At 42.9% G+C, this 25,788-nt stretch overlaps 3 protein-coding genes and 1 long non-coding RNA gene across 5 annotated transcripts in view; 1 reads left to right on the top strand and 3 right to left on the bottom strand.

The window, feature by feature from the left end:
- Window positions 1-25,788, bottom strand: part of gnsa (glucosamine (N-acetyl)-6-sulfatase a) — a 75,131-nt gene that overhangs the window by 19,207 nt on the left and 30,136 nt on the right. The window contains exons 13-14 of one of the 2 annotated variants that reach the window (XM_080754817.1): window positions 24,295-24,455; window positions 21,689-21,760 (exon numbers count right to left, since the gene is read on the bottom strand). In XM_080754817.1, the coding sequence (XP_080610943.1) occupies window positions 21,689-21,760; window positions 24,295-24,455 (233 nt within the window). The remainder of the gene's footprint in view (window positions 1-21,688; window positions 21,761-24,294; window positions 24,456-25,788) is intronic. The other variant, XM_080754818.1, reaches the window with a different exon arrangement.
- Window positions 6,225-7,589, bottom strand: LOC308308619 (serine incorporator 1-like; the record flags this gene model as incomplete). The annotated part of the gene is made up of 1 exon (XM_080754051.1): window positions 6,225-7,589. One exon carries the CDS (start codon window positions 7,587-7,589, stop codon window positions 6,225-6,227), a length of 1,365 nt encoding a protein of 454 aa, XP_080610177.1.
- Window positions 12,103-13,230, bottom strand: LOC308309253 (actin, cytoplasmic 1-like; the record flags this gene model as incomplete). Its single annotated transcript, XM_080754764.1, has 1 exon — window positions 12,103-13,230. One exon carries the CDS (start codon window positions 13,228-13,230, stop codon window positions 12,103-12,105), a length of 1,128 nt encoding a protein of 375 aa, XP_080610890.1.
- Window positions 16,432-20,241, top strand: LOC308309286. Its single transcript, XR_013963324.1, has 2 exons — window positions 16,432-16,945; window positions 17,220-20,241. It is a non-coding gene; the product is annotated as an uncharacterized lncRNA (long non-coding RNA).

Raw genomic sequence — 25,788 nt, 5'->3', positions numbered from 1 at the left:
GCGGAGAGAGTCGCAGCCCCAGCCTGAAGCCTCAAAAGTCTAGTATCTGCCCTTGTTCCATAGGGATATATCCATTTGGAGCAATGGTTAAGATATTTGACTTTCACGTGGGAGGCACGGGTTCGAAGCCGTGTGGGGAGGTTCGGATGACCTCCGTTACATGTACATGTACCAATCTAAGAATGGTTAAGGTTATGTTAATGTGTGGTCCATTGTATGACTGTTCTGGTGTCTATCCATGACGCCTGATTTGGAATCGCTCATGAGTTCTGGGTGGAGCCGTTTGTTTTCACGTCCGTCAGCAGGATAGTACAGGCTACTCACCAGCGTTAGTTTCAGTGAGGTTAGGTTTAGGGTTAGGGTGTGACAATTGATTCCATATTTGGGCAAGGTTTCTGCCCAACCTGACCTCAATTATAACTAATAATATATATGATAAATATATTATTTGTAAACAACAACACCTTCTTATTCCCCTATGAGATACAATAATCCATCACACATAAATAAGACAGGAGAGTGATCAGAGTGAGAATGGAATGTTTACTGGAGAGAGAGAATTCAAGACAGAATAATCAATGGTTTGTGCTCTCTGACAAATGATGTTTTGACATGAGTTTATGTATGGTCATTTGGTCAGTCAGTAGATGACGTTTCAACAGTTCATAGGATATGTTTCTTGTCCACAAATCACAAGACAAAGAGTCCATATACAGTAGGTTACTGGGGGGAAGAGATGTCCTTCTGGATGACACCAGATGTCCCAAGCTGAGCCTTAGAATACCAAAACAATTCTCATTGTTTAGGTACAGGCTCCAGGCAGTTGATAAGGTGCCAGGTGGTCATCAATATGTATTGATAAAAAGATGATATGAACCATAACAAAATACCTATCAATATATATAACAACTAGAAAGATGCAATTGAAAATTGCAAGTGTGGTTGCCATGACGCGAATATCACAAATTAATTTTGTCTTACCATTTAAATCTTTCCCATTCAAGTCAGGGATGATGTGTAACTAAATGTGTAACTTAATGTGTCCTCCGGAGTCGGACAACAACACTACAGAAGAGCAATTCCCGACTCAAACATAAATACTCTTATGTAGCCTATCTTTGTAACCTGCAGGGAGAGCTATATCACCAAACATTCCAAAGAGCTTTTGTAAAACAGCTTTAGGAATGAATAAATACAAATGAATTGTCCCATAACTATCTCCTGTGGTGAATAGCATTGAAGTGAAAATATGCAAAATAATAATAATAATAAAAATCAAACCTCGGTTCGAAGTGAAGCGGTGAACTTTTATTCTATGTGTTCTAGAGTTATGAACTCTGTGATCTATACATTCTTTATATTCTGAATGAATTAATGATTTTATCTGGAGGGCCGAATTGTCATGTGAAGCTTGACCAATCCTCAAAGTATCCAATCATCAGACCGGGACGGACACTACACACATACGTACGGACGTACGTACGGACGGACGGACGGACGGACGGACGGACGGACGGGACAGATAAAACCTGTTCATTCTGAACTGAAATGGCCATATATGGACATGGGACACACATTTTGCTTTTTGAAAAAGCCTATTCATTCTGGACTGATATTCTGGACGTACGGGACAGAAAAAACCTGTTCATTCTGGACTGGAGTGACCATATATCAGGGGTGGGCAACTTTGATGATGGTGAGGGCCACTATATTTCCACCTTCACTCCAGAGGGCCACATACTAGAATGTTACGTCCTACGTTGTCATTCTAGTATCTCATACAAAAGAGCGATGCGTTTTGAGCTTGTAGATCGGCTATTTTTGCTTCTTTTGAATTGAAATCCTGAATTATTTTTTGTTGTTTTTGAATTGGAATCCTGAAATGTCACATTTTTATCTAATTTCAAATGCATTTAGTTATATAGTCATGTTAACTTTATGAACCTAAATACAAATACATTGGACATAAAAAAATACATTTTAATACTACTATACTAGTCATTAAGCTACTAATATTGACCGACGGAATTAAAGCAGGTCATGTTTGGAATTGTAATAGCTGAAATCAATAATATATCAGTATTCCGGTATTAACCTGCGGGCCGCATTAAGTGAAGCATGTGGCCCCCGGGCCGCCAGTTGCCCATGTATGCCATATATGGACATGAGGTGACATACATTGTGTTTTTGAAAAAACCTGTTCATTCTGGACTGAGATGACCATATATGGACATTAAACACACATTTTGTTTTTGAAAAAACCTGTTCATTCTGGACTGAAATGACCATATATGGGCGTGGGACACACAAAGCCACTCATTGGAAGCGGTTTTCACCGCTTCAATAATAATAATATATAATAATAATAGTAGCCTATGCTCTCCTCTAATTATGTTCAAGCCTGGAACCAAGCCACCCAGGCACCTGGTGAACTATGACAAAATAAATAATAATAGCCTAATAATAACTAGAAAAGATGCAATTGGAAATTACAAGTGTGGTTGCTGACGTGACTATATTCTACACTAAGCTAACTGTCATGTGAAGCTCGACCAATTGATTCCATATGGATTATTGATTCCCACTCCCATTGATTCCCTACTGATTCCCACTCCCAATGATTCCCTATTGATTCTCTATCCCAGACGTCTGTCTGTCAATTTCCAAAGGCATCGGACAAGTTACAAATAAAGTTTCCCCAGGACTATAATGTGTTGCCCTGTTGGGCAACCACACTAATAACTAGAAAGATGCAATTGGAAATTGCAAGTGTGTTTGCCGTGACTAGCTATATTCTGCAGCAAGTTAACTGTCATGTGAAGCTCAACCAATCAGGGACGTGCTGGCCATTGGGAAAATCGGGACAACTCCCGAACGGCCGGTTCATTCCCAGCCGGTCCAGGCCGGCCATTTGGAAAATATTAAAAATAAAATGTCAGCCTTCGTTCCATTCTCGGATCTCCAAGTTTCAAATTTGTAGATTTTTTCGCAAAGCAAAGCCCTGCTTCATCATACAAGGCCGTAGCACAAAAGTTGTGAAAACAGCAGATATACAAGCACACCCTTGTAGATCGGCTGTTTTCACTAGTTTAAATCATTTTTAAAATGATAAATACAAAACAAACTGTTTTGGACATACAAGGTTTCCACCCGACAATGACGAAATATAACTCATGTAATTGGCCCACTGGCTTGTCACTTTGTCACAAATCTTTGAGTAGCAGCAGCGCTATAGAGAGATCTCTCTCCATAGCGCGCAATGAGGGCCTCTCCAACTCTTTTTCCCGGGCTGAATCAGGGGCCCAGCATGTCCCTGCAACCAATACTCCAGCTAGCACCACTCCTCAAATGTTTTTCCATCAATTTCTAATTGCATCTGGTTTCCATCAATTTCCAATGGCAGCGGAAAAGTTTATCTATAGTGAAAATAAAGTTTCCCCAGAACTACAGTGTGTTGCCACCCAGGAACTGTTCCTGGAGAAACATGGGCTCATTTTCAGAGCTTTTATTTTAAGGATCAATCAACCAACTGCTAGTGTTCTGGCTTGGATCAATGGAAGTGGAACCAACGTAGTATAGGCCTGCACACAGACAGTGAAAACAGGTTTATAGCTGGCATAAAAGTTCTCGGACCTAGAACAATAGTCTGTTGCCTACAGCAACCGCACTGATAACAAAACAAACAAAAAGATCTGGGAAATCTGTGGTTGATGCTTTTGCATTTACAATAATAGTCTAGGCCAGAGGTGGGCAACTTTGATGATGTAGAGGGCCACTATATTTCCACATTCACTCCACAGGGCCACAATGCATACACAAGTCAAAATTTGCAAAAATAGCCGATCTACAAGCTCCAAACGTGTCGCGCTGCGACACGTTTTGAGCTTGTAGATGAGCTATTTTTGCTATTTTTGAATTGAAATCCAGGATTATCTTTTGGTATTTGAATTGGATTCCTGAGAAGTAACATCTTTATTTAATTTCAAATGCTTTTATATGACTGTTCTTTTGCTAACTTTTTTTTAACTTAAATTCAAATGCATTGGACATAAAAAAGACTTGTGCTAACTAATGGATTAAGCTACTAATATATACTTAAGTAATTAAAGTGAGTCATGTTTGCATGGTTGGAATTGTAACAGCTGAAATCAATAATACGGTATATCAGTAATCCAAAATTAACTTGCGGGCCGCATTAAGTGAAGATGGGGGCCGCATGTGGCCCCTGGGCCGCCAGTTGTCCATGTATGGTCTAGGCCATACATGGGCAACTGGCGGCCTGGGGGGCACATTCACTAAATGTGGTACCGCAGCTAGGCTGATATTGGAATACTGATATATTATTGATTTCAGCCAGTTAAAATACCAAACATGCAACATACCAAACATGACCCTCTTTAATTACAGATATTGTACATGTCTAAGTGGATATAATGAAGTAGATTGAATCAAATACTGTTTCAGGTAAGAACGAAGGGCAATTAAAGTGAATACATGAGTTCACCTCAGGACAAACCTGCACAGGGAGTTAGTTATATAAGACATTAGGGCTGTATTTCGATTGTACTAAGTACCAGCTCTTATGCCTTAACTTAAAGGCCCACTTCACCTCTGGGACAACCAGATCTTATGTTATTGTTGTTTGGGACACGATCAACACACAAGTTATTTTTTCTGTTTCTGTGTTTTGAAATATTTTAGTATTTGTTTCTGCATCATGCTGCATCATATGATGCAAAATGCATCATTAGCCATGCTGAAATACTAAAATATCTCAAAACTGATTGAACACAAAAAATAACTCAGGATTGTGTTGATCATGTCCCAAACAACAATACAATAGGATCTGGTAGTCCCAGAGGTGAAGTGGGCCTTTAAAGGCCTGTCCATACTGTCTCCGACCACCAAACTTTACGTCAGAGAGTTGAGCTTTCCGAACTCTAATTCGGGGTAATGCTTTTCAGAAGATGCAAGTGATGCCACTTTGTAGTTGAACCGGACCTTTACGACGAAAGGTTCGGTGGTCGGAGACAGTGTGGACAGGCCTTTAAGTTAAGGCATTAGAGCTGGTGGTACTTAAGACAATCAAAATAGAGCAGAGGCTTAAGATGCATATCTGTGGTGTTCTGATTCACAACATCAACATAATCAGAACTTGAGAGATAATCCTAACTTCAAATGAAAATTTCCTGTTTGAATGCATCACAAAGGGTCAAATGTTGAGTCATGTTAACGAAAACACATGAAACACATTGTTGGCTTTAAAAAGTAAGCCATTTACCATGAGAGGGAGTGGGTTGTTGGCTGATTTACCACTGTTTCAGGGTTGTGGCACGAGGCGAAGCAGAGTGCCAAACAACCCTGAAACAGTAAATACATTTAATTTTGGGGGTCCTTGACATGAAAAAGTTTGAGAACCACTGATTTAGAGGAAGGATTTAGAAGTCGGGTCAAAGATCGGGTCAAAGATATTCAAAGACTTGCACACATTTTCAAGATTTTTCAAAAATAGCAGATCTACAAGCTCGCAGCGCGGCACTCAGTGCCGCGCTGTGAGCTTGTATATCTGCTATTTTTCAATAGTTAAAGCACAAAATAATGGTTAAAGTGGTTAATATCTAACGCGACTCGGGTGTGCAGGTATTTGAGGGTAAAACAAACAATACACAGTCCTTTTATACCACCAGCTTGTGCCTTGTAGAGCAGTTTAGTGATAGTGAGTGGCCTTGTGGTATCTACTGGGAACTGAATTCCGTCTTATCATTTATGTTATAATATAAATATAAATGGTATGATACTGTATATTATAATATTATTATCTCCTAATTCTTAAGTCATAAAATCTCCTGCAATTTGCAGGAGATTCTGATGACATCGTCGGCAGGCTATCTATTGACCAGCTTTGCAAGCTGGTAAAAAAAGGTATCAAATGGGGGTCCGTGGCCTAATGCATATCAAACTGGGGGTCCTTGAAAAAAAAAAAAAGTTGAGAATCCCTGGCTTAATTAGTCTGGTTGCAACCAGGCCAATATCTGACATAACCTTTTTCTCGAAGGGTTTTCCCATTGAAGCACTTGTCCGAGTTACTCATCATGTGCTGTAACCCTTCACCCAATCGCGATACCTTGATATCGCGATGTCACCCTTTCTCCCCCTCTCTGATTGGCTCCCCATTAGAGTCAACGGCAACCACACATTTGCAAATTTCCAAAAATTGCACCTTTCTAGTCGAAATCGCGGTCCGGGAAGACGAGCGGCGCGACGAGGGTCCACAGGTAGATGCTCAGCCCCAGCCAGCTGGAGGCCATCTTCACCCACACGGTGGGCATGGTGGTCCGCATGGCCTGGGCGGCCGTGTCCGGGTGGTACCAGCTGGTGAGCGTCATCATGATGTACAGCGAGGCCAGGAAGAGCAGGAAGTGGAAGAAGGAGTAGCTGTACGCCACCCCGTCCTGCTCGTCGTCCACGGCCCGCCGCGGCATCCCGTCCTCGCCCTCCTCCTCTTCGTCTTCGCCGGCGCCCGCCTCCAGCAACGTCAGCTTGCTCACCGTGGTTTTCGTGGACGTTCTGAAGACGGCGCAGAGCGTGCAGAAGACGAAGATGACCAGGCCCACGATGCCCTGCGCGTCCCACCACTGCACGCGGCCCCCGCCGGCACCGCCGCTCCCGGCCGTGGCCGTCACGATGCTGAGCAGGCCGGGGTTACACGCGCGGTCGGGGTTGTTGCTCATGGCGGACCAGGTGATGTACATGGTGTACAGGGAGATGAGAGACGACTGGAGCAGACCGGAATGCGGCTGGGCCTCCTGCACCCTGGGCAGGACCGAGACCACCGAGACCACCACGCTGAAGACGAGGTTGAGGCTGACGAAGACCTTGTGCTCGACGCACTGGTCGCCCCGGGCGTAGTAGACGTAGAAGAGCACCGCCGCCACGAAGGCCAGGACGTAGTTGAGGACGGTGAAGGACAGCAGGCCGGCGAACCATCGCTTGTCGTCGCTTTCCTCGTGCCTCTCCACCCACGACTTGTTCCACGAGTGAGCAAAGTCGACGAGGAGGACGAGTTGGATGAGGATGAAGCAGAAGGATCCCGTCATGCCGACGTGAAACCACACGGTGTGAAACGTTCCGTCCGGGATGAAGAACGCTCCCGCCGAGATCCCGACCAGAACGAGAAACTTGAGAAACCAGAAGCCGTTCTGGACGACGCCGCGCGGGTCTTTGCTGCTCCTGACGCGGAACATGATCACGGACAAGAGAAAGTAAAAACAGGCCATGGCGAAACCCATCCGGTACACGGCCCTGTAGCCCACGATGACGCCGCAGTTCACCTGGTTCTCCACGCCGGGTATGGGTATGGTATTCTCGCTGTTACTGCAGAAGCCCGGGATCTTCTGGAGATGCACCTCGATTCCGGGGAAGATCATAAGGGCGGACAACACAGTCCCCAACAGCAGGAAAAAGGCGAAGATGAGGCGCGTGAGGGTGGAGTTGTTGGAGGGACAGCAGCTACACAGCAGGCATGTCACCGATCCACATAAACAGGAGGCACAATTGGCGAGGGAACATACAGCCAAGCAGGCCCCCATTTTGATGACAGTTGGGTTGAACCAATATAAACAGTTGGTCTTGATGCTCTGATAAAGTATACCTCTATGGCAGAAGTAAAGAACAGGTCTGTCATGCAACACGTAACATACTGCCTGTTGCTAGCTACTGTACATCATGATATAGTCCTATGTTGTGACGTAACACTGATGTAGCACAAACCGTCACACTATAAACCAGTAAGACTCCCTAATCGGGAGATAAATAGGCCAAAAGTTTGTTTTACCAATTATTACACTCTATGTGAACATTTACATCAACAAATCCCAAGTACTATGCAGAACGACCCATTTCAAGTTTTTAATGTACAACAATATTTAGAAAATAGATCTACAAGCTCACAATGCTACGCATTGTCCTCGTCCCTTATATTCCCATAGGTTATATGGAGATCTCAGTGTTTGTCAGTCCTTGTTCATGTATGCCCATATATGGACATCTCTATATCTACTGTAACAGTCCTTGTCCCTTTATGCCCATAGATGGAGATCTCTTAACTGTAAGTCCTTGTCCCTTTTATGCCCATATATGGATATTCCTGATGTCATCAGTATATGAACATATATGGGCTTTCTGATATGCCCATATATGGAGATCTCTTAACTGTAAGCCCTTGTCCCTTTTATGCCCATATATGGATATCCCTGATGTCATCCGTATATGCCCATATATGGGCTTTCTAATATGCCCATATATGGAGATCTCTGTATCTCCATATATGGGTATAAAAGGATACTTCAGGTCTGACATCAGGTTTGTTTATATTGGGTTGCTAGGTTTGACATCACAAACTCCATGGGCCATCTGACCTAGAAATCTATATTTGGGCATAGATGACTCATCGTGACCTCATCATGATTTCAATCGCTATAAAAGGACTCTCAGTGACATACACTCTCCACAGATAAAGCAGTCAACCAGCCTACCAGTCAACCCATTCTTTGATTACTTTGTACAACTAGATTAACTTTTCAATGGCATCCCCACTGGAATTGACCGAAATGTACGACAGACAATGCCGGTCTTATATAGGGGTCATTTGTGTACGGTGTGATGTCATACTGATGTCAGCAGTGTGATGTCATACTGATGCGGAGATATGAGCAGGGCAAAGGTGTGACGTGTGACGTGTGACTCAGGGACGGACGGCCGGTGGAGGTTTTGATACTAAACTGCGACCTTACGGTCGCAACTAGACTGCTCTCTATAGAGGTGCCAATTTGCTCCCTGTGCACTCGCGGCCATATAAGGCCTACCCAGCAGAGTGAGCAAAGTACTGCGATCGGTGCTGTCTGTATGTACCGTATGTGGGTGGGCAAGTTGGCACTCTGTCGAGGTGCCAACTTGCTTTGCTATTTATATCAGGTTATTTATATGTTGATTGTGACATCACCAAGAAAGCTGGTCCCTCATTGGCCGCCAAGAACGCACTTTAAAATTATATATTTTTTTTTAAGTGTCCAAATAAATTCAAAATATCATCAAATTATCTTGCGGCACCCCTGGACCAGAGTTCCCGGGCACCCACTTTGAAATCCCCTGCTCTAGTCTACTCTGTTCAGCCACCACTGTGTTAGCCTGGCGGGCCATCCCTCATACTGCGTTCACTCATTTCTCCTTCCCGCAGTATGAGGTCTGGACTTCAGCAGATAGGCACCGAGTATGAGACGTCGGCCAAATCATTTTCTGATCGGGGCCCGTGTCTGCGTTTCAACTGCTGTTCGCACAACAAGTGAAAAGCTTCCCCTGATTGGTTCATGTGTAGATGGTGACGTAGATGCTTGCTGCAGCATTTTCAAAACAACATGGCTGCCCTCGATGCAACAAGTGTATCAGTTAACGCTGAAACAATACAACAAAGCAATAAGTGAAGTTATTTCAGAGTTGGAATCAATTACAACAATTACAAATGAACAGGAGTATGCGCTAGTGGAGTTCATTGGCCGAAAAGACGTGTTTGTTTGCCGTTCTTCCGACTGGCTGAGAGATGTTTTGCTACGCTGATTGGTTAGAGGAGTCTGTCTGTCAAGGCAAGTATACTCCCGCCCACTGTTCAAGCTGCCTATAGCCCAAAGTCCAGACTTGTATTGTGGGAAGAAACGAGTGAGTGAATGCACAGTATGAGGCTGGCTGGCCAGGCTACCACTGCGTGGCCAGCACGGCTCCAACCTAGTGGTCAGATTCACTAACAACAGACAGCGATAGACAGGCATGATAACTGACGACCTACAGGAGTTGAGGTGGAGAACCTGACACGACGGTGTTATAAGCCTCTCAGCCGAACAATAGTTGGAGAAGTTGAACAGGCTTTCATAGCGTAACTGAACATCTTTGTTAGTGAGGTTTGGCACTATAGTGTAATGGATTTTGCATAAAGAATAATGCCTGTCTGTCTCAGAGAGCACACATGGCTTTTGTGTGTACCAACAAACAAACGCTCATGACAAAAATCACATCAAATATGATTGTAAGCTCATTTTGTGAAAAGCAAACAAAAAAAAAGTTATAAATGTTATAAAGGAAATAAATAAAAAAAATACAACAGTAACAGGTTTTAAAGAGGTGGTGCCATAGTTTTGTACTTTTTCTGTTTTTCATGTATCTAGGAGGTTGAAAGTACTTCATTAGACCCCTGATGTTTTTTTTTTTTTTTTTTTTTTGAGAAATGATGTATTCTCTTAGTATGTGTTTGTTTTCTCTTGGAGGCTGCCACCTTGTGGTGAAAAGTGTCAGTTAAAAAACACAGATACTAAGTGTGTCACAGTATCAACTCCTCCCCAATTGCCATTCACCCAACACTGTGGGGTGTGGCTATATCAGCTGGGTCACCACCCACCATGCCATCCATGCAAACTTAATGAACTGGGGGTGTGGCCACATAAAAACCCAATTTTAACTCTTTCTGTATACTTCTTTGGAGAAAATCTTCCTCCTAGTATAATCATAATACCTGATAATCATGTTTTAGAGGGGGGGGGGGAAATCATGGCACCACCTCTTTAAGGCTCATGGTTGAAAGAAATCCAGACATAATTTACAGGTGAGTTGATATTAACTGTAATGTGTAGTGTGATAGAGATGTACTACACTCCCTGTCTTTATTCTGTCTGTAGGCCTACAAGAAAATCAAATTAAATAAAAAGGAAAATGTAATAAAAAAATCACACCCAATGTGAAGTGAGCGGTGGTCGTGCTTGCATAACGTCTTCAGACTAGGATTTGAGTCTAGGATGTACAGGCTATGCTACACACACACGTTTTGCTATGGCAAAAAGCTGAGGGAAAAGGCTACAGACATAGGACATATGACATCACTAGACAAACATGATGCTAGTACGTACACACATTTTGCTATGGCAAAACGCTGAGGAAAAAGGCTACAGACACACGCACAGCCACTTATAGGAGCGGTTTGCACCGCTCAAAAAAAGAATATGCGTCAACCAGTTATAGTCTTCAATGTGGTAGACATTTGGAACCTGTGAACAATGCTCCTAACAAAAAAGGGATGACTCAAAAGGTTAAAAAAAAACATATATTCATTGTTTAAACTCCTCAGATACAACTAAAGCAACTTGTTTTTATTTTATTATTATTTATTTATTAAAAACATTACTGTATTACATTACTGGTGTTTTTTTCTTACAGTTGATCTTTTTACTTGCATTTCATTTTGTTTTATGTTTAATATGTCCATTATATATCGCTTACTGCACTGGCCTACTCCAAAAATGAAGCAAGTTGGGAGTGCATGCTCCACCCTGTTATACCTGTCTGTACACATTGTCAGAGGACCAGTAAAATGCATCATTGGTCTGTTTCCCTTTTATGCCCATATATGGAGATTTCTCTATCTGTCATGTCTGTCTGGCTGGCTGTGTCCCTTTTATGCCCATATATGGAGATCTCTCTATCTGTCATGGCTGTTCGTCTGCCTGTGTCTCTTTTATGCCCATATATGGAGATCTGTCTGTACTTGTCCCTTTTATGCCCCTATATGGAGATCCCTGATGTCATCAGTATATGTCCATAAATGGGTATATCTGTCTTACTGGCTGTTCTGGATAACTGGATGTATGCCTATATAATGGGAAGTTTAAAGTAAATTCAGCTTTCAAGGTGTATGAAGGACAGACACGCACACACACTTATAGGATTTTGTATATATTTTAACTTTATTTTTATGATTGAAGTCAATGGGAGTCGACTCAAGCCAGAACTTGCCCAAATACGTCACAGATGAGTGACGTCATACACTGCCCACGAGAATTCAGAGATCCACATGGGAGGCACGCTGCTGTTAGACCCTCTCTCTGTTTTTTCAGTTTGGTTTGTTTTCCTCGAGTCAAGCACCAACAGTAACTGAAGCCATGCCAATGACAATTCATTGGTCGTCTATAAGCTCTGTGTGCCTGAGCGTGTGAGAATAACGGCGTTGCAGCAGAGATGAAGTCGTTAATTGGGCGTTTGGTCGGGGAGGGGGGTAGGGTCTATTTAGAAGCATTTGCGGTGGACGATGGAGGGGCCCGACTCGTTGTATTCCTGCTTGCTGATCCACATGTTCTGGAAGGTGGACAGGGAGGCCAGGATGGAACCGCCGATCCAGACAGAGTACTTACGCTCCGGCGGGGCAATGATCTTGATCTTCATGGAGGACGGAGCCAGGGCCGTGAGCTCCCTCTGCATCCTGTCGGCGAGGCCCGGGAACATGGTGGTGCCTCCGGACAGCACAGTGTTGCAATACAGGTCCTTCCGGATGTCAACGTCGCACTTCATGATGCTGTTGTAAGTGGACTCGTGGATGCCACAGGACTCCATGCCGAGTAGGGACGGCTGGAAGATGGCCTCCGGGCAACGGAACCTCTCGTTGCCGATGGTGATGACCTGTCCGTCGGGCAGCTCGTAGCTCTTCTCCAGGGAGGAGGAGGCGGCCGTGGTGCCCATCTCCTGCTCGAAGTTCAGGGCAACGTAGCACAGCTTCTCCTTGATGTCGCGCACAATCTCCTTCTCGGCCGTGGTGGTGAAGCAGTAGCCGCGCTCCGTCAGGATCTTTACGAGGTAGTCTGTGAGGTCGCGGCCGGCCAGGTCCAGGCGGAGGATGGCGTGGGGCAGGGCGTAGCCCTCGTAGATGGGCACCGTGTGGGTCACGCCGTCCCCGGAGTCCATGACCATCCCGGTGGTACGGCCGGAGGCGTACAGGGACAGCACGGCCTGGATGGCGACGTACATGGCGGGGGTGTTGAAGGTCTCGAACATGATCTGGGTCATCTTCTCCCTGTTGGACTTGGGGTTCAGAGGGGCCTCCGTGAGCAGCACTGGGTGCTCCTCGGGGGCGATCCTCAGCTCGTTGTAGAAGGTGTGGTTCCAGATCTTCTCCATGTCGTCCCAGTTGGTGACGATGCCGTGCTCGATGGGGTACTTCAGAGTCAGGATACCTCTCTTGCTCTGGGCCTCGTCGCCAACGTAGCTGTCCTTCTGGCCCATGCCCACCATCACTCCCTGATGCCGGGGGCGGCCCACGATGGAAGGGAAGACGGCACGCGGGGCGTCGTCTCCAGCAAAGCCGGCTTTGAGCATACCGGATCCATTGTCAAAAACCAGGGCGGCGATTTCGTCCTCCATATTTAGAACTTTAAGTAAGGAACTGCACTTCAAAGGTATTAGTTTTGAGGCTCTGAATGATATGCCACACGGTTTCCATTCCTTTTATATGATTTTCACATGTGATGTCACCGTGATGTAGAGTCATTTGTCATATTGGGGCGTGGCAGTGGAAGACGCCCATATTTGGATGGCGCATATAGGCAATAGGGGGAAATGTGCACACACTGAACTGTCCATCATCTGCTGAAGTAGTGACCATATTTGTCTGAAACTGATAGAGATGCTTTAAGTTATTATACGTTTTAACATGACCATGAGAGGAACTCACTGTTATCAAACTCATGCAGCTCTATCAAGAGCAAGAGACGACATAAAATAATGTGAAGCGGTGAATTTGTATTCTATGTGTTCTAGAGCTATACATTCTGTGATCTATACTTTCTATGTGCTTTAGTTCTAGTTCTGAATGAATGAATGATTTTGTCTGGAGAGCCAAATTGTCATGTGAAGCTTGGCCAATCCTCAATTCTTTATTCCGGACATGCACGGGACATGTACTGGACAGACAAAACTAACCAATCACAGCGCAGAGATGCACGGGACAGGTACGGGACAGACAAAGCCACACCTTGGAAGCGGCTTTCACCGCTTCAAAAATGATAAAATATATATATATTTTTTTTGTTTGATTGATTGAGTACTTTACTACTATTAATACTTTGTTAAATGTTTGCAAAACGTACAGCGGTACAATTAATGATGCTAAAAGGATACCACTAAAAGCCCAAAGGGCTTGTTTCCATGTGCCCATATGTATTCAATTCATCAAGACATTTAAAGACACTAGATACATAGATGTCAAAGGGGGCTTGATCCCCTGACCTTTTGCCTGTCTGTAAAAACTAAAAAGTGCCCTCTCCAGACCATGAATGCAGTTTTTACTATGGTGAAATAAATGCAAATGCCCCTCTTTCCAGGGCAGCATTCAAGAGAATTGCCTTGTACAACTCTCCTGAACTTGAATGCAGTGTCTTATGTTAAGAATTGCTCTCTCTGTGTAGAAATCCATGCCGTTACGCCTCATCTACAGTATTCACTTGATTATGCTTAGTTTAGTGTGGTATCAAGTACTGAAAATAGCCGACCTCCAAGCTCACAACACGTCGCAGGCGTGATGCGTTGTGAGCTTGGAGGTCTGCTATTTTCAATATTTCCACCAAAAGGCCCTTTTAGAAATTTCAGCCCCTGCCTCTCTAACACTCTCTGCACGTCCCTGCACTAGAGGTTCTAGATATCGGGGCTTTACCCGTCTGTCTGTGTCCATTTTATGCCCATATATGGAGATATCTGTATCTGTCGGTCCTTGTCCCTTTTATGCCTATATATGGAGATCCCTGATGTCATCAGTACATGCCGTACTGTATATTGGAATGCCCATATAAGGGCATATATTTGAGTTCGAAGACGGTCGGTGCCATACAGTATTATGCACATGACGATGTATGGACATAATAGCGGTCGGATCTGTTGCTCATATAGGCTAACCCAGAGCACTCTGATATAACCCTTATAATGGAGATGTCATCAGCATATGCCCATATATGGGCATTCCCCCTTTTGTGCCCATATGGAACTGACTACACCTAAACCCATAGCACTACTGTAACACCCCCCCTTCCCTCTATGACCATCAATGACCATACATGAAGCTAGATAGCATTTATTTTTAGGTTTTAGAAGTTTTTTACTAATTAGGTGCGTGGTCTACCTATGTTATTGTTTTTTCTAGATTGATATTCCTATGCATTTGTGATATTGTTATATTGTTGTTAATGTACTGACATTATCTTGTGCTTATGATGTGTATTACCTGCTTATTGTAAGTCACCTTGGATTAAAAGCGTCTGCTAATTGCCTAAACTGTAAACTGACTTGTGGTTTGTTTATGATTATGTTGTCATAGTGGCATGATTGATTGATTGGTTGATTGATTGAATAATTTTTATCAACAGAAAGTAATGTGGCCATGGTTTTCCCACTCGCCGGCCTCCCATTAGCCAATGTTAATATAGGATAGGAGGAACACACAGTACAAGAAATCGTTAGACTTGTCTACGGTTTTTAAGGAGGGTATAGAATTTCACTTTCTGTTGGCTGTTGGTAGGGCGTTCCACATTTTGGTGGCATAACAGTAGAACTGATTCATCCCCATGGTTTGTGCCGAATCTGGGTTGAACTAGATCAGTTGAGCTCTCGCTGGTGTTGTGCCTGTGTGTGTCTCTCATGTTATTGATGTATTTTGTACAGGAATCTCAGAAGAGTCGCCGAAAAGAAACCCGCCTGGGCTGATGGTTTATGCCAGGGGTCTTCAACTCCTTTTTTTTCAGACATTGTGAAAAATAGCCGATCTACATGTAGATCTGCTATTTTCACAATACAACCGTGTGATACAAAATGTAATGCCTCTTTTCCATGAGGACTCCCATCTTTCCCATACCCTAGCTTTTGCTGAACTGACGCCACTGCCGCAAGGTCGGCAGTGGTGTTCGAATCACTGCCCATCTCCTACTCCTCCTGGCCAAGGCTAAAGGTATTGGGTGGGTCCCTCCTGAGGTCTTAAGGTGACACAGGTGCGTAGTCATCTCCAGTACTGAGAGGTTTAGTGGGTTGGCTTAACAAAATTATCAAAACGAAGCGGATAAAAGCGCCAAAATTTTTTTGCGGATTCTTTAGGACCTAACGATGGATTTTAGCCTTGGGTACCAAACTTTATTTTGAAAATTACCCATAGAATTATCAATATCAAGTTGGGCTCCCATCGACTTTCTATAAAGGAGGAAAATACCCAGAAATAAAGTCTGCTTTAGGTAGGATGTGAGGGGTTGAACTAGGGGTTTGTCATGATGCTGAATCCATTGCAAGCATTTGTTTTGCACAAAAAAACTTTCCTTGGGCTAGAAATGGCCCCACAAAACGATGGTTTAGTGATGATCGTTAGGTCCTAAAGAAGCCTCAAAAAGAGTTTGACACTTTTATCCGCTTCGTTTTGATAATGTCAAAAACCAGCCAACACACTAGTTGTTTCTGCCTGGAGCTCTCCTTTGTCTCACCAGCCACTAAAGCTGACACCTCTTCTCCACACTTGGTCTTGGCTTGATGTATTATCATTGCATATTAAGAGGACAACATCAGAGGAAAAATAATACGCTTTTGTTTGATTTGAGAGAATTTATTTGGACAAAAAAACAAACAAAAAACTAACACAAAACCAGAAACGCCATCATAAAAACTACTCTTGGAAAAAAACTAAACTAAAATAACAGGTGCCAAAACAACAAAACAGTTCTGACAGATAGGAAAGTGCATCAGTGAATTCAGTTTCCCCGTAGCGACAATCAACAAGTTTCAGAAATGGAGGAAGAACCGCCCTGAAGGCCAATTTAGTCTTTGTTGTACAACTCTATCGCTCAACATAAATGTCAATTTCAACTGAAATTGAGGGACATCTGGTTGTCTGACAAAGTAACGACTTATTCTTAAATCAGACTTCTCATACTGCATGGAGTTCTTCATATTTAGCAGAGACTTGCTCACATATGTGGATTTATCGTGTCAAGCTTTTTTGTACAGTAAAGGTGAAATCGCAGTCCAATGTGTCTGGGAACTGACACAGAATTGTGGTGAAATGCATTAGGAGTGGAAATTGTCGTGTCTGCTTGTTAACGTTGTAAAGGTCTTTGCACACTGCTGCGTTTTTCGGGCCGAATATCGGAGTGAATTTCGGAGTACGTGAATAAAAAAAATCGACCTCACGTTATGTCAATCACGTTTGCACACTGCCGCCCGTTTCGTATACATTTTCGGACCAGGGTTGATTTTTCCCGATTTTCGCAGCTGTTGCACTGAGTCCCTTGCTCTCTCTTTCCTCTCTCTCTCCTTGGCCTACGGCTTTCGGATTTCCAAAACGCAACGAAAACACGCAGTGCAGTGTGCAACCACCTTAAGAGCTTGTATACTACCGTGTCGCATTTTGTATGCAAGAAAATTGTAACAAAACAATTGTTCACAGTGGAAATCGTTAGGAAAAAAAGACAAAGAATGATCAGGTATTTAAAACTAATCATAAATTGAGGCATGTCGACCACAGAGATAAACCATCTGAATATCAGTAGAATGAAGGAAAGTTTTCACAAAAGTTAAGCGCTGAAAATTCAGTTCCACCAAAGTGTCTGTTTTGGTAGACAGATTTTTTAGCTGAAGTAGATATTTACTCCCAACATATTTCCCCCATTCTGAGTACTAGGTGATCAGTTTAAATCAAGAGATAGAATACTTTGAGATTGTTTTGGGTCATTTACTTCTGACCTACTAGGCCTACATTAAACGTCTTGATTTTGTAGGTCAAATATTGACGTTAAATCTATGCACAGTAAAAAAAAAAAAAAAAAAAAAAGGAGAAAAAGAAATTCATTCATTCATCCCAGAAAAATACAATCTGATGATTTTGCCTTATTCCTTGTTAATTTAGCAAGCTGGTGAATAAAAAAAGAAAATATATATAATACAAAAAATGGAAACCAAATATTGGGGCATTGTAGAAAAATGTGTTTGCTGAGTAAACTCGCAAAAATATCTTTTATGGAGCTCCATTCAAATCTTTGGCTGAATGCAATAAGGAGCAACAGTATACATCTTATTTTTTAACTCCTCACAGCTAGTCTTGAGTACTTTCTATACAGCTAGAAATAGGGGTGGGCGATATGGTGATAAATATCGCTGAGACGATACAATGTCTCCACGATATTCCTTTTCAGAGATATCGTATATATCGTGATACAATGCCTTATAACAAATCTAAATCAGTAGTTCTCAAGCTTTAAAATGTCAAGGTCTCCCCCGTAACTCTGACAGTATACAAACAGTATACAAACAGTATGCAAATGAAACCAAATTGCATACTGTCAGTTACATACCTAACCCCGTAAGGGTCAAATTTAGACCTCCCAAAAGGAACCCAGAGAGTCCCTGGACCCCACTTTGAGGACCACTGGTCTAAATGGTCTGTTACTCCTTTTTCGTTTAGATTTTGTTACATTGTAAGTGGTTGTACTGTTAAAGCTATACTGTGTAAGTTGCTCAACTAGTGGTCAGTAGCGTCCGCGTCTTTCGGCCGTTTTTCGCCGCGGACCGGGCCTCACACCCCCGCGTCACCCCCGCGTCTGCCTCCACCTCACCGAGATCTATCTTTAGAGGGGTCCCTGGTTCCTGTGCGTTCAGGCATTCCGGAGAAACGGAGTGTTTCACCCGAGTATAGATAGAGACACACGGGCGCCTACAAATATGGCCGCCCTATTGTGATAGCTAGCGACCCCACTTCAAGATGCGCTGTGATTGGCCGGCAGTGTATAACCCTCGCTGTGATTGGCCGGTAGTGTATGATGACGTAATTTTTGCGCGAAAACCGGACCCCGGTCAGGATCATAGGAAACATATAAAGAGAAGGCTTCAGAAGCTGAAAATAACGGAGTGGGTGTTCTAAAACTTTAGCGATTTAAGAGTTAGGACAATTTTAAGATTTGTTTTATAAAAAAAGTTACATGGTACAACTTTAAGTAACTTGAAAAATGTCCATAAAGACCAACGTGAAAAAGAATTGTGTTAAGATCGTGTATCGTGATACAGCTTGGAAAATATATTGTGGTATTGTATTTTTTCCATATCGCCCACCTCTAGGTAGAACTAGTAGACCAGATCTGGGACACAAAGGATTTAAAATGGGTTCTTTTGTCCTATGAAAAGGATGACCACCTTGTTTAAGATGATTTGTAGAAAACCAACCCAGCTAGTTTTCTGGCAGTGAAAATCGACTTCCCTTGAAGTAGCCCTCATACAAGTCAGCCCACTTTCCCTACACTATTCCATATTCATTACACAGGATAGGATTCACATTGTACATCGGGGGATGGTCAGCCTGCTTTCAATTTAACCACATGAACCCTTGTGTCGCTGCTCCCAGGTCAACATTCAGTGACAATAGCAGACCTACAGGGTCACTAGGAAGATTGGCTATTTTCAGCCGAGAGCTTTGGTGTAGAAGGAGAGAAGTGGTTAACCCATTTAGGCCTAGAATTATTGACTGCTTTAACTGTTGAAAAATAGCAGATATACAAGCTCACAGCGCGGCTGCGAGCTTGTAGATCTGCTATTTTTGAAAAAGTCGTGAAAATGTGTGCAATCTTTGAATATGTATTTTTAGAGCGAACGTTTGTAACTCAGATTTTGCTTCTGGGTGGTCCCTGTCCCTGGAACCAAATATTTTGAGATATGAATATTTTTTTACAGGGGTCCTTCACATGAAAAGGTTTGAGAACCACTGACATAGTAATCTCTCAAGAACAGACTAACAGAGCTCCAGTTCAAGTGAAAATGACATTTTCTTTGACGATGGCTGGCCAGATTGCTGATATAGAAACATAGGTTTTTCAAAAAACCTTAAAAGGATTCAAAAGACACTTATAGAATCGGGTCAAAATTCTAATTTTCAAGATTTTTCAAAAATAGCAGATCTACAAGCTCGCAGCGCGGCACTCGGTGCCGCGCTGTGAGCTTGTATATCTGCTATTTTTCAATAGTTAAAGCAGTCAATAATGCAAGGCCTAAATGGGTTAATGTTAAGTATTGATAATTAATTAATTGTTGACATTTTGTCTAAATTGAAAGTGCACGGCCCCAATCATGAAATCACAACTAAGTGAAAGTATCAGTTCAATTGATCAGTAATGAAACGTTGCCAGTGTAATATCACGCTATCCAACATTCCCTTTGTAGCACTGCACAGTCGTGTGTCTGTTTGAATTGTTTTGTTAAATACAGTGATAGTTGTATCTGCAATATTATACCGGGGATGATGGACAAATGAGCATACTGAAAAGTTAAACTGGGAGAGAAAATAAACTATGAATATATACGGTACATATACAGTATATATATGTATATATGTGTATATATATATATGTATATATGTGTATATATATATATGTATATATGTGTATATATATATATATATATATATATATATATATATATATGAACATTAAATGTCTTATATGAATCAAACCGATGTTGCCCCTGTCATCTGACACACGCAAACTAGTGAAATGCGAAATGATCCATGTATTAACTCATTTACCGCCTCAGCGCCTCTCCGGCAGTTAACGCCTGCAGTCATTTTTTTAAAAGACAGTAAATGAGTTAAAATGTTTCACTAAAACAAAAATGTGTTTCATATAAGCGACGCATAGTGTGAAAGAATTCACGGGGAAATGTGTCGTTTGATCGCTGGCAGATCCAAAGACTTCATTGACTTTGTGAATCAGCTCTTCAGTCTATCATTCTGATCCGGGCTAAATTAACCAGGTGCAAGGAAGCGGAAAACATTCAGACACGCATATTACCATGTGTCTCTGGGTGTTCATCGTCATTAGCAGTGCATTTAGGCACGTCATTCTGTCTGGGATCAACTGAACGCGCTTCTCTTCTTCGCTAGATTCTGAAAGGCAAACGGGACTTGAACAAATCTCGAGACGTATTGTACAGTACAGTGAGATCTAGCTTGTTCGCGAAGATGTTTTGTTTGTGGAAAAATAGAGTTGTCTATTAGTGATTTATAAATTTGTTTCAGTATGCTTGCTCTACAACAGTGGTTCTCAACCTTTTCAAACCGTGACCCCCAAAATAATCATATTTGTACCCCCCCGACGAGCACTAAGAGTTGGGGCATTACATTTTGTATGACACGGTTCTATTGTGAAAATAGCAGATCTACATGCTCACAACGCCTCGCGTTGCGAGGCATTGTGAGCATGTAGATCTGCTATTTTCACAATTTCTGCCACTTATATTTGACAATTTGGCCAATGTTGAATTTGTCATTTTAGAGGCATTAAAAAAGTCCTTAAATTGTCACTTTAGAAATGTACAGATACCCTCTATACACTTAAACTTAGACCCTCGTGGGGGTCCCGACCCACAGGTTGAGAACCACTGCTCTAATGAACATCCTTGCCGACGTTCAGCGTGAATCCGCCAGCTCGTTTCAGCATGGCCCGCAGATGCACACACCGACAGATACGCATTCCAGAAATAAATCACATGTTTGGTAATCCGGCCTGCACAACCGGTCTGAATAATCTAGCTCGTTAAACACCCCGGGCCGGTGACGCGCGCCACGAAAACAGGGCCCACCCAAGAACACTCAAATGGTGGGCATTGCACTTAGAAAGGCCTCCAAATTTAGAACGACTGCTCTGTAGCATAACACAGTCCAATACGTGACCCCCAGGGGAGACGGCAAAGGCAGCGACAGCAGTAAAAGACTGAAAAGAAACCCCCCCCTCCCCTTTAAACACGGCCCTTCTTCCATCATCTTCTCCTTTTTGCTCCATTTCTCTTTCGTCCTCCGCTGATCTGTGCTTACTTCAGTGTGCGCCGCAGCCTGCTGAAGCGAGGGGTGTGGCCGGGGAACATCTGCCGAGGGTCAAACTTAAACCTGGAAAATAAGACGCAGCGGGTTATAGAGCAGTGGTTCTCAACCTTTTCAGGCCACGACCCCCAAAATAATAATCATATTTTAACTGGGGACCCCCTCTCACCCTGACGAGCACTAAGAGTTGAGGAATTACATTTTGCATAACATGGTTCTATTGGGAAAATAGCAGAGCTCACAACGCCTTGCGTTTGCGAGGCGTTGTGAGCATGTAATCTGCTATTTTCACAAGTTCTGCCTCTAATATTTGACAATTTGGCCAATGTTTAATTTGTCATTTTAGAGGTATTAAAAAGTCCTTAAATTGTCTCTTTAGAAATGTGCAGATACCCTCTATACACTTAAACTCTATGTTGGTTTGTTTACTGTAGAGTGAGAAAACAATGTTGTACATTAAGCTAAGAGGACTGGAGCAACCTGCCACGCAGGACAAGAGCCTGACTAATATATCGGCCATTATTATTAAAAAAAGCTTGTAGATCTGATATTTTCAGCATGGATTCTTTTCAAGATTTACAGCACCCTCTGGTGGTAGTGCACACAGCTTCAGTGAAACATTATTTACACTTTACATACACTGACTTTTAACACATTAAGGACGGGAACACAAGTCTGTATCTATGTCACACTGAGTGCCACGTTGTAGATCTGCTTTTTTTTTGTCTTTGAATATTAACACAATTGTTGCCAAGCATTAAAATCTTCAATGTCTTCCATTGCCAGAATCTTTAAAATCTTACCTTTTAATGTGCTCTGATCATGCACAGATAATGCACAGATGATGCAATATCCGCTTGGAAATCCGTTCAGGCATTCAAAAGTTATAGGCTATAGTGTTTTCTTCAAATGTAAACAAACATGGCTACCATGGGAGTTGCCATGGGCTGTTTCTTTTTCTGCCATGGGAGCTGCCATGGGCTGTTTCTTTTTCTTTTCTTTTGTAAACGGCCAACTACCAACGGGAAACTCGGGTTTGGCACCATATGTGTTAATATAGGGTTTGAACTAGAGGTCTTCACGGGGGCCCCGACCCCGAAATTACCCGAAGACCCAAGAGACCTGTACGGGGTTCGGTCAGTGTTTTATCATAGTCACTCGGAGCCGGGTTGGAAACGGTCGCATTTCCCTCGGAACACTTCGGAACACAGGACTGTTATCATCATGTGTATAACCCGAGAGGACCCGATAGGACCTGTACTGTGTGTGTGACGTGTGTGTACTTTCTGCTTTTTATGCAAACTGTAAAGCAAGCAATCAATCAATGTGTGTGTGTGCGCTGGCGTGCGCTGCTGCGCTATGATCAGGATACAGAACGAACTCGAGTTCTGTTTAACGTGTGTGCTGTGCTGTGTTTAGGCTGACCTAGGATCAGATTCAGGTCCGTTATTAGCCGCGAGGCAGCAATTCAGGCCGGGAACACATTTTGCTGTTTGGGAGGGGCTTACAGTACATGTACAGTATGTAGCAACATATTTGTTTTGTAGGCTAATTTCTGATTTAGCCCTATTCTATAGGTTAGGCCTAAATGGGTTAAGAATGGCTGTGTAACTGTGAGATGATAATGCTGCGCTAGGATCATATTTACAGCGGGGAAAAAAGAGATTGGTGCGTGCGTAATGCATGCGTGTGCGTGATGCGTAGCAGTTACTCCTGCTGTCGCTTGTCAGGCTGAAGAGAAAGCACTCGCCTACAAGTTAAACCATGACAAACAAACCGAAAATGACTTACCTCTGTTGATAGAAAATAGCCTAAAAGTATTCCTTTATCCTTGGCATTTGTTTCGATGTTAATATAGATTCCTTGGCAAGTTGGCAGCCTTCTTCTGCCTGTCAATCAGTTAACAGCGCACGCCGCACAGCTGCCGTGAGTGAGGGATCGGATCTCGGTACATGAAAGGGGATTTTAATAATGATTTAATGGTCGGGTCTCTCGGAACCTCGGAAATAAAAGGATTTCGGGACATGTCATGCGTTTCGGTCTGTAAAAAAGAAAGTATGTCGGAACGGGACGGAATCGGACGAGACCATTACGGGACCACTCGGGTTTGGTTTTGTAATTTGATTATTATTTCGGAATAGGTCGGAATCGGACGAAATTTCACGGTCCATTTAGATTTCGGTTCGCTTTTTTGGACCTGTGAAGACCTCTAGTTTGAACCACTGCTGTAGACTATGATCATAATCCATTGGCTCTCATTCAGAATTTGTGAATTTGAGAATTAGATTTAGTCAGTGAACAACCACATGTATTTGATGGCATCAATCCAATGCAAAACGTAGCAGCATAGGTACTAATAAAATAAATTATAATTTTAACCTAGAATAAGGTAAGTAGGCTTTACGCACCGTGTTTCATACACCCCCGGTAGAACAAGGTAAGTAGACTTTACGCACCGTGTTTCGTACACCCCCGGTAGAACAAGGTAAGTAGACTTTACGCACCGTGTTTCGTACACCCCCGGTAGAACAAGGTAAGTAGACTTTACGCACCGTGTTTCGTACACCCCCGGTAGAACAAGGTAAGTAGACTTTACGCACCGTGTTTCGTACACCCCCGGCGTCCGACAGGACGCTCCAGAGCAGGACTGCAGCATCATCAGCCGGTGGTTCATCTTCTCCAGCACTTCCTGGTCGATGGTCTTGGCGATGTTAGTCAGCTGATAGGGGTCTGCCGTTATGTTGTAAACCTCCACAAACACCTGCACACAAACACCGTTTCAGATGTTAGTCAGCTGATAGGGGTCTGCCGTTATGTTGTAAACCTCCACAAACACCTGCACACAAACAACGTTTCATTACTCAACCTCTAAAACAGGGGTCTTCAACAGGGGGTCCTCAGAGTTACTATAGGAGGTCCTCCAAATCTTTGTGTGATAGAAACCTTTTTTTCTTCTTTTTTTATATTAACCACTTGATCCCTAGTGTCCATATTCTGAGAATATGGACACGTTGTGATCTACAAGCTCACAACGCCTCACAGCACGAGGCGTTGTGAGCTTGTAGATCACAGGGGTTAAAGCCAAAAGAAATCCCAAGACTGAAATGTATTTTCAGACCATGTCCCAATATGTGATTTTTGAAACGTGGCACGTGCAGCGTACACTAATATTTGGAGTGTTTCCCTGAAGTTCTGAACTGCCTTCACTGAATGTGTGTGTGCCAATCCATGCTTCATTTTATAGAAGTATCTTCTGAAATTCTGTTGTATTCTATGCTAGGCTGGCCAATTCAAATACTCATATCTTGAAATTAGAACAGCTTTTTAGTTGTGGGCTCGCCTGGAAGGCGAGCACACGTATGTTATCTTCATTATTGTGGGCTCGCCTGGAAGGCGAGCACACGTATGTTATCTTCATTATTTATTTCTATACTAGTCAGTATCCTCAAAACTTTGGCGCGCTTCATCTCTTAAACGCTTACACCTTTCAACACCATTCAAATTTTTATGTGTTCAGCTTACTGAGGACAAGTGTGCGTGTATTTTTCTTTTTGAAATGTTTTGTAGTATAATTATAAAAAAATAAAAATGTTTAACTTTAAGCACCCAATGCATTTCCAATGGGTTTAGTGAGGAAAGGGACCCATGTTTATATTAAGGCGCTGTGGCTGCAATATTCACACTTCAGATATGCTATTTATATCAATGCGTTCACACAGGTCTGCTCTCTGATTTGATCCAAATATCTAAGCTGTGTGATGTATAAAACTATAGTTATAGTTAAAACTATAAATAAATGTCCCTCTCCACTCTACTGATTACACAGCTGTGATCAAGAATCAAGTCCGGGCGATGGGATGTAAATCCCATAGCCATATATCCTAGAGCCCGCAGGGACAGTCAGCCATATTAGTGGTTGTTGTTGGTTGTCAGGGAGATATCAACAATTTCCAAGTCAGATCCACAAACACAATAAAAGCCATGCTCCACTCCTCAGTCTGGAGTGGCCACATAGAAGAACGCCTTGGTTATAGACATAGTGGAGGACAGATGTGATCTGGGATTGTTAGCCTACAGTATATGCACTCAATATA

The sequence above is a fragment of the Nannobrachium achirus genome (assembly GCF_963921795.1).
Source record: "Nannobrachium achirus genome assembly, chromosome: 23".
Taxonomy (NCBI): domain Eukaryota; kingdom Metazoa; phylum Chordata; class Actinopteri; order Myctophiformes; family Myctophidae; genus Nannobrachium; species Nannobrachium achirus.
This window is presented reverse-complemented; position numbering and strand designations above follow the sequence as displayed.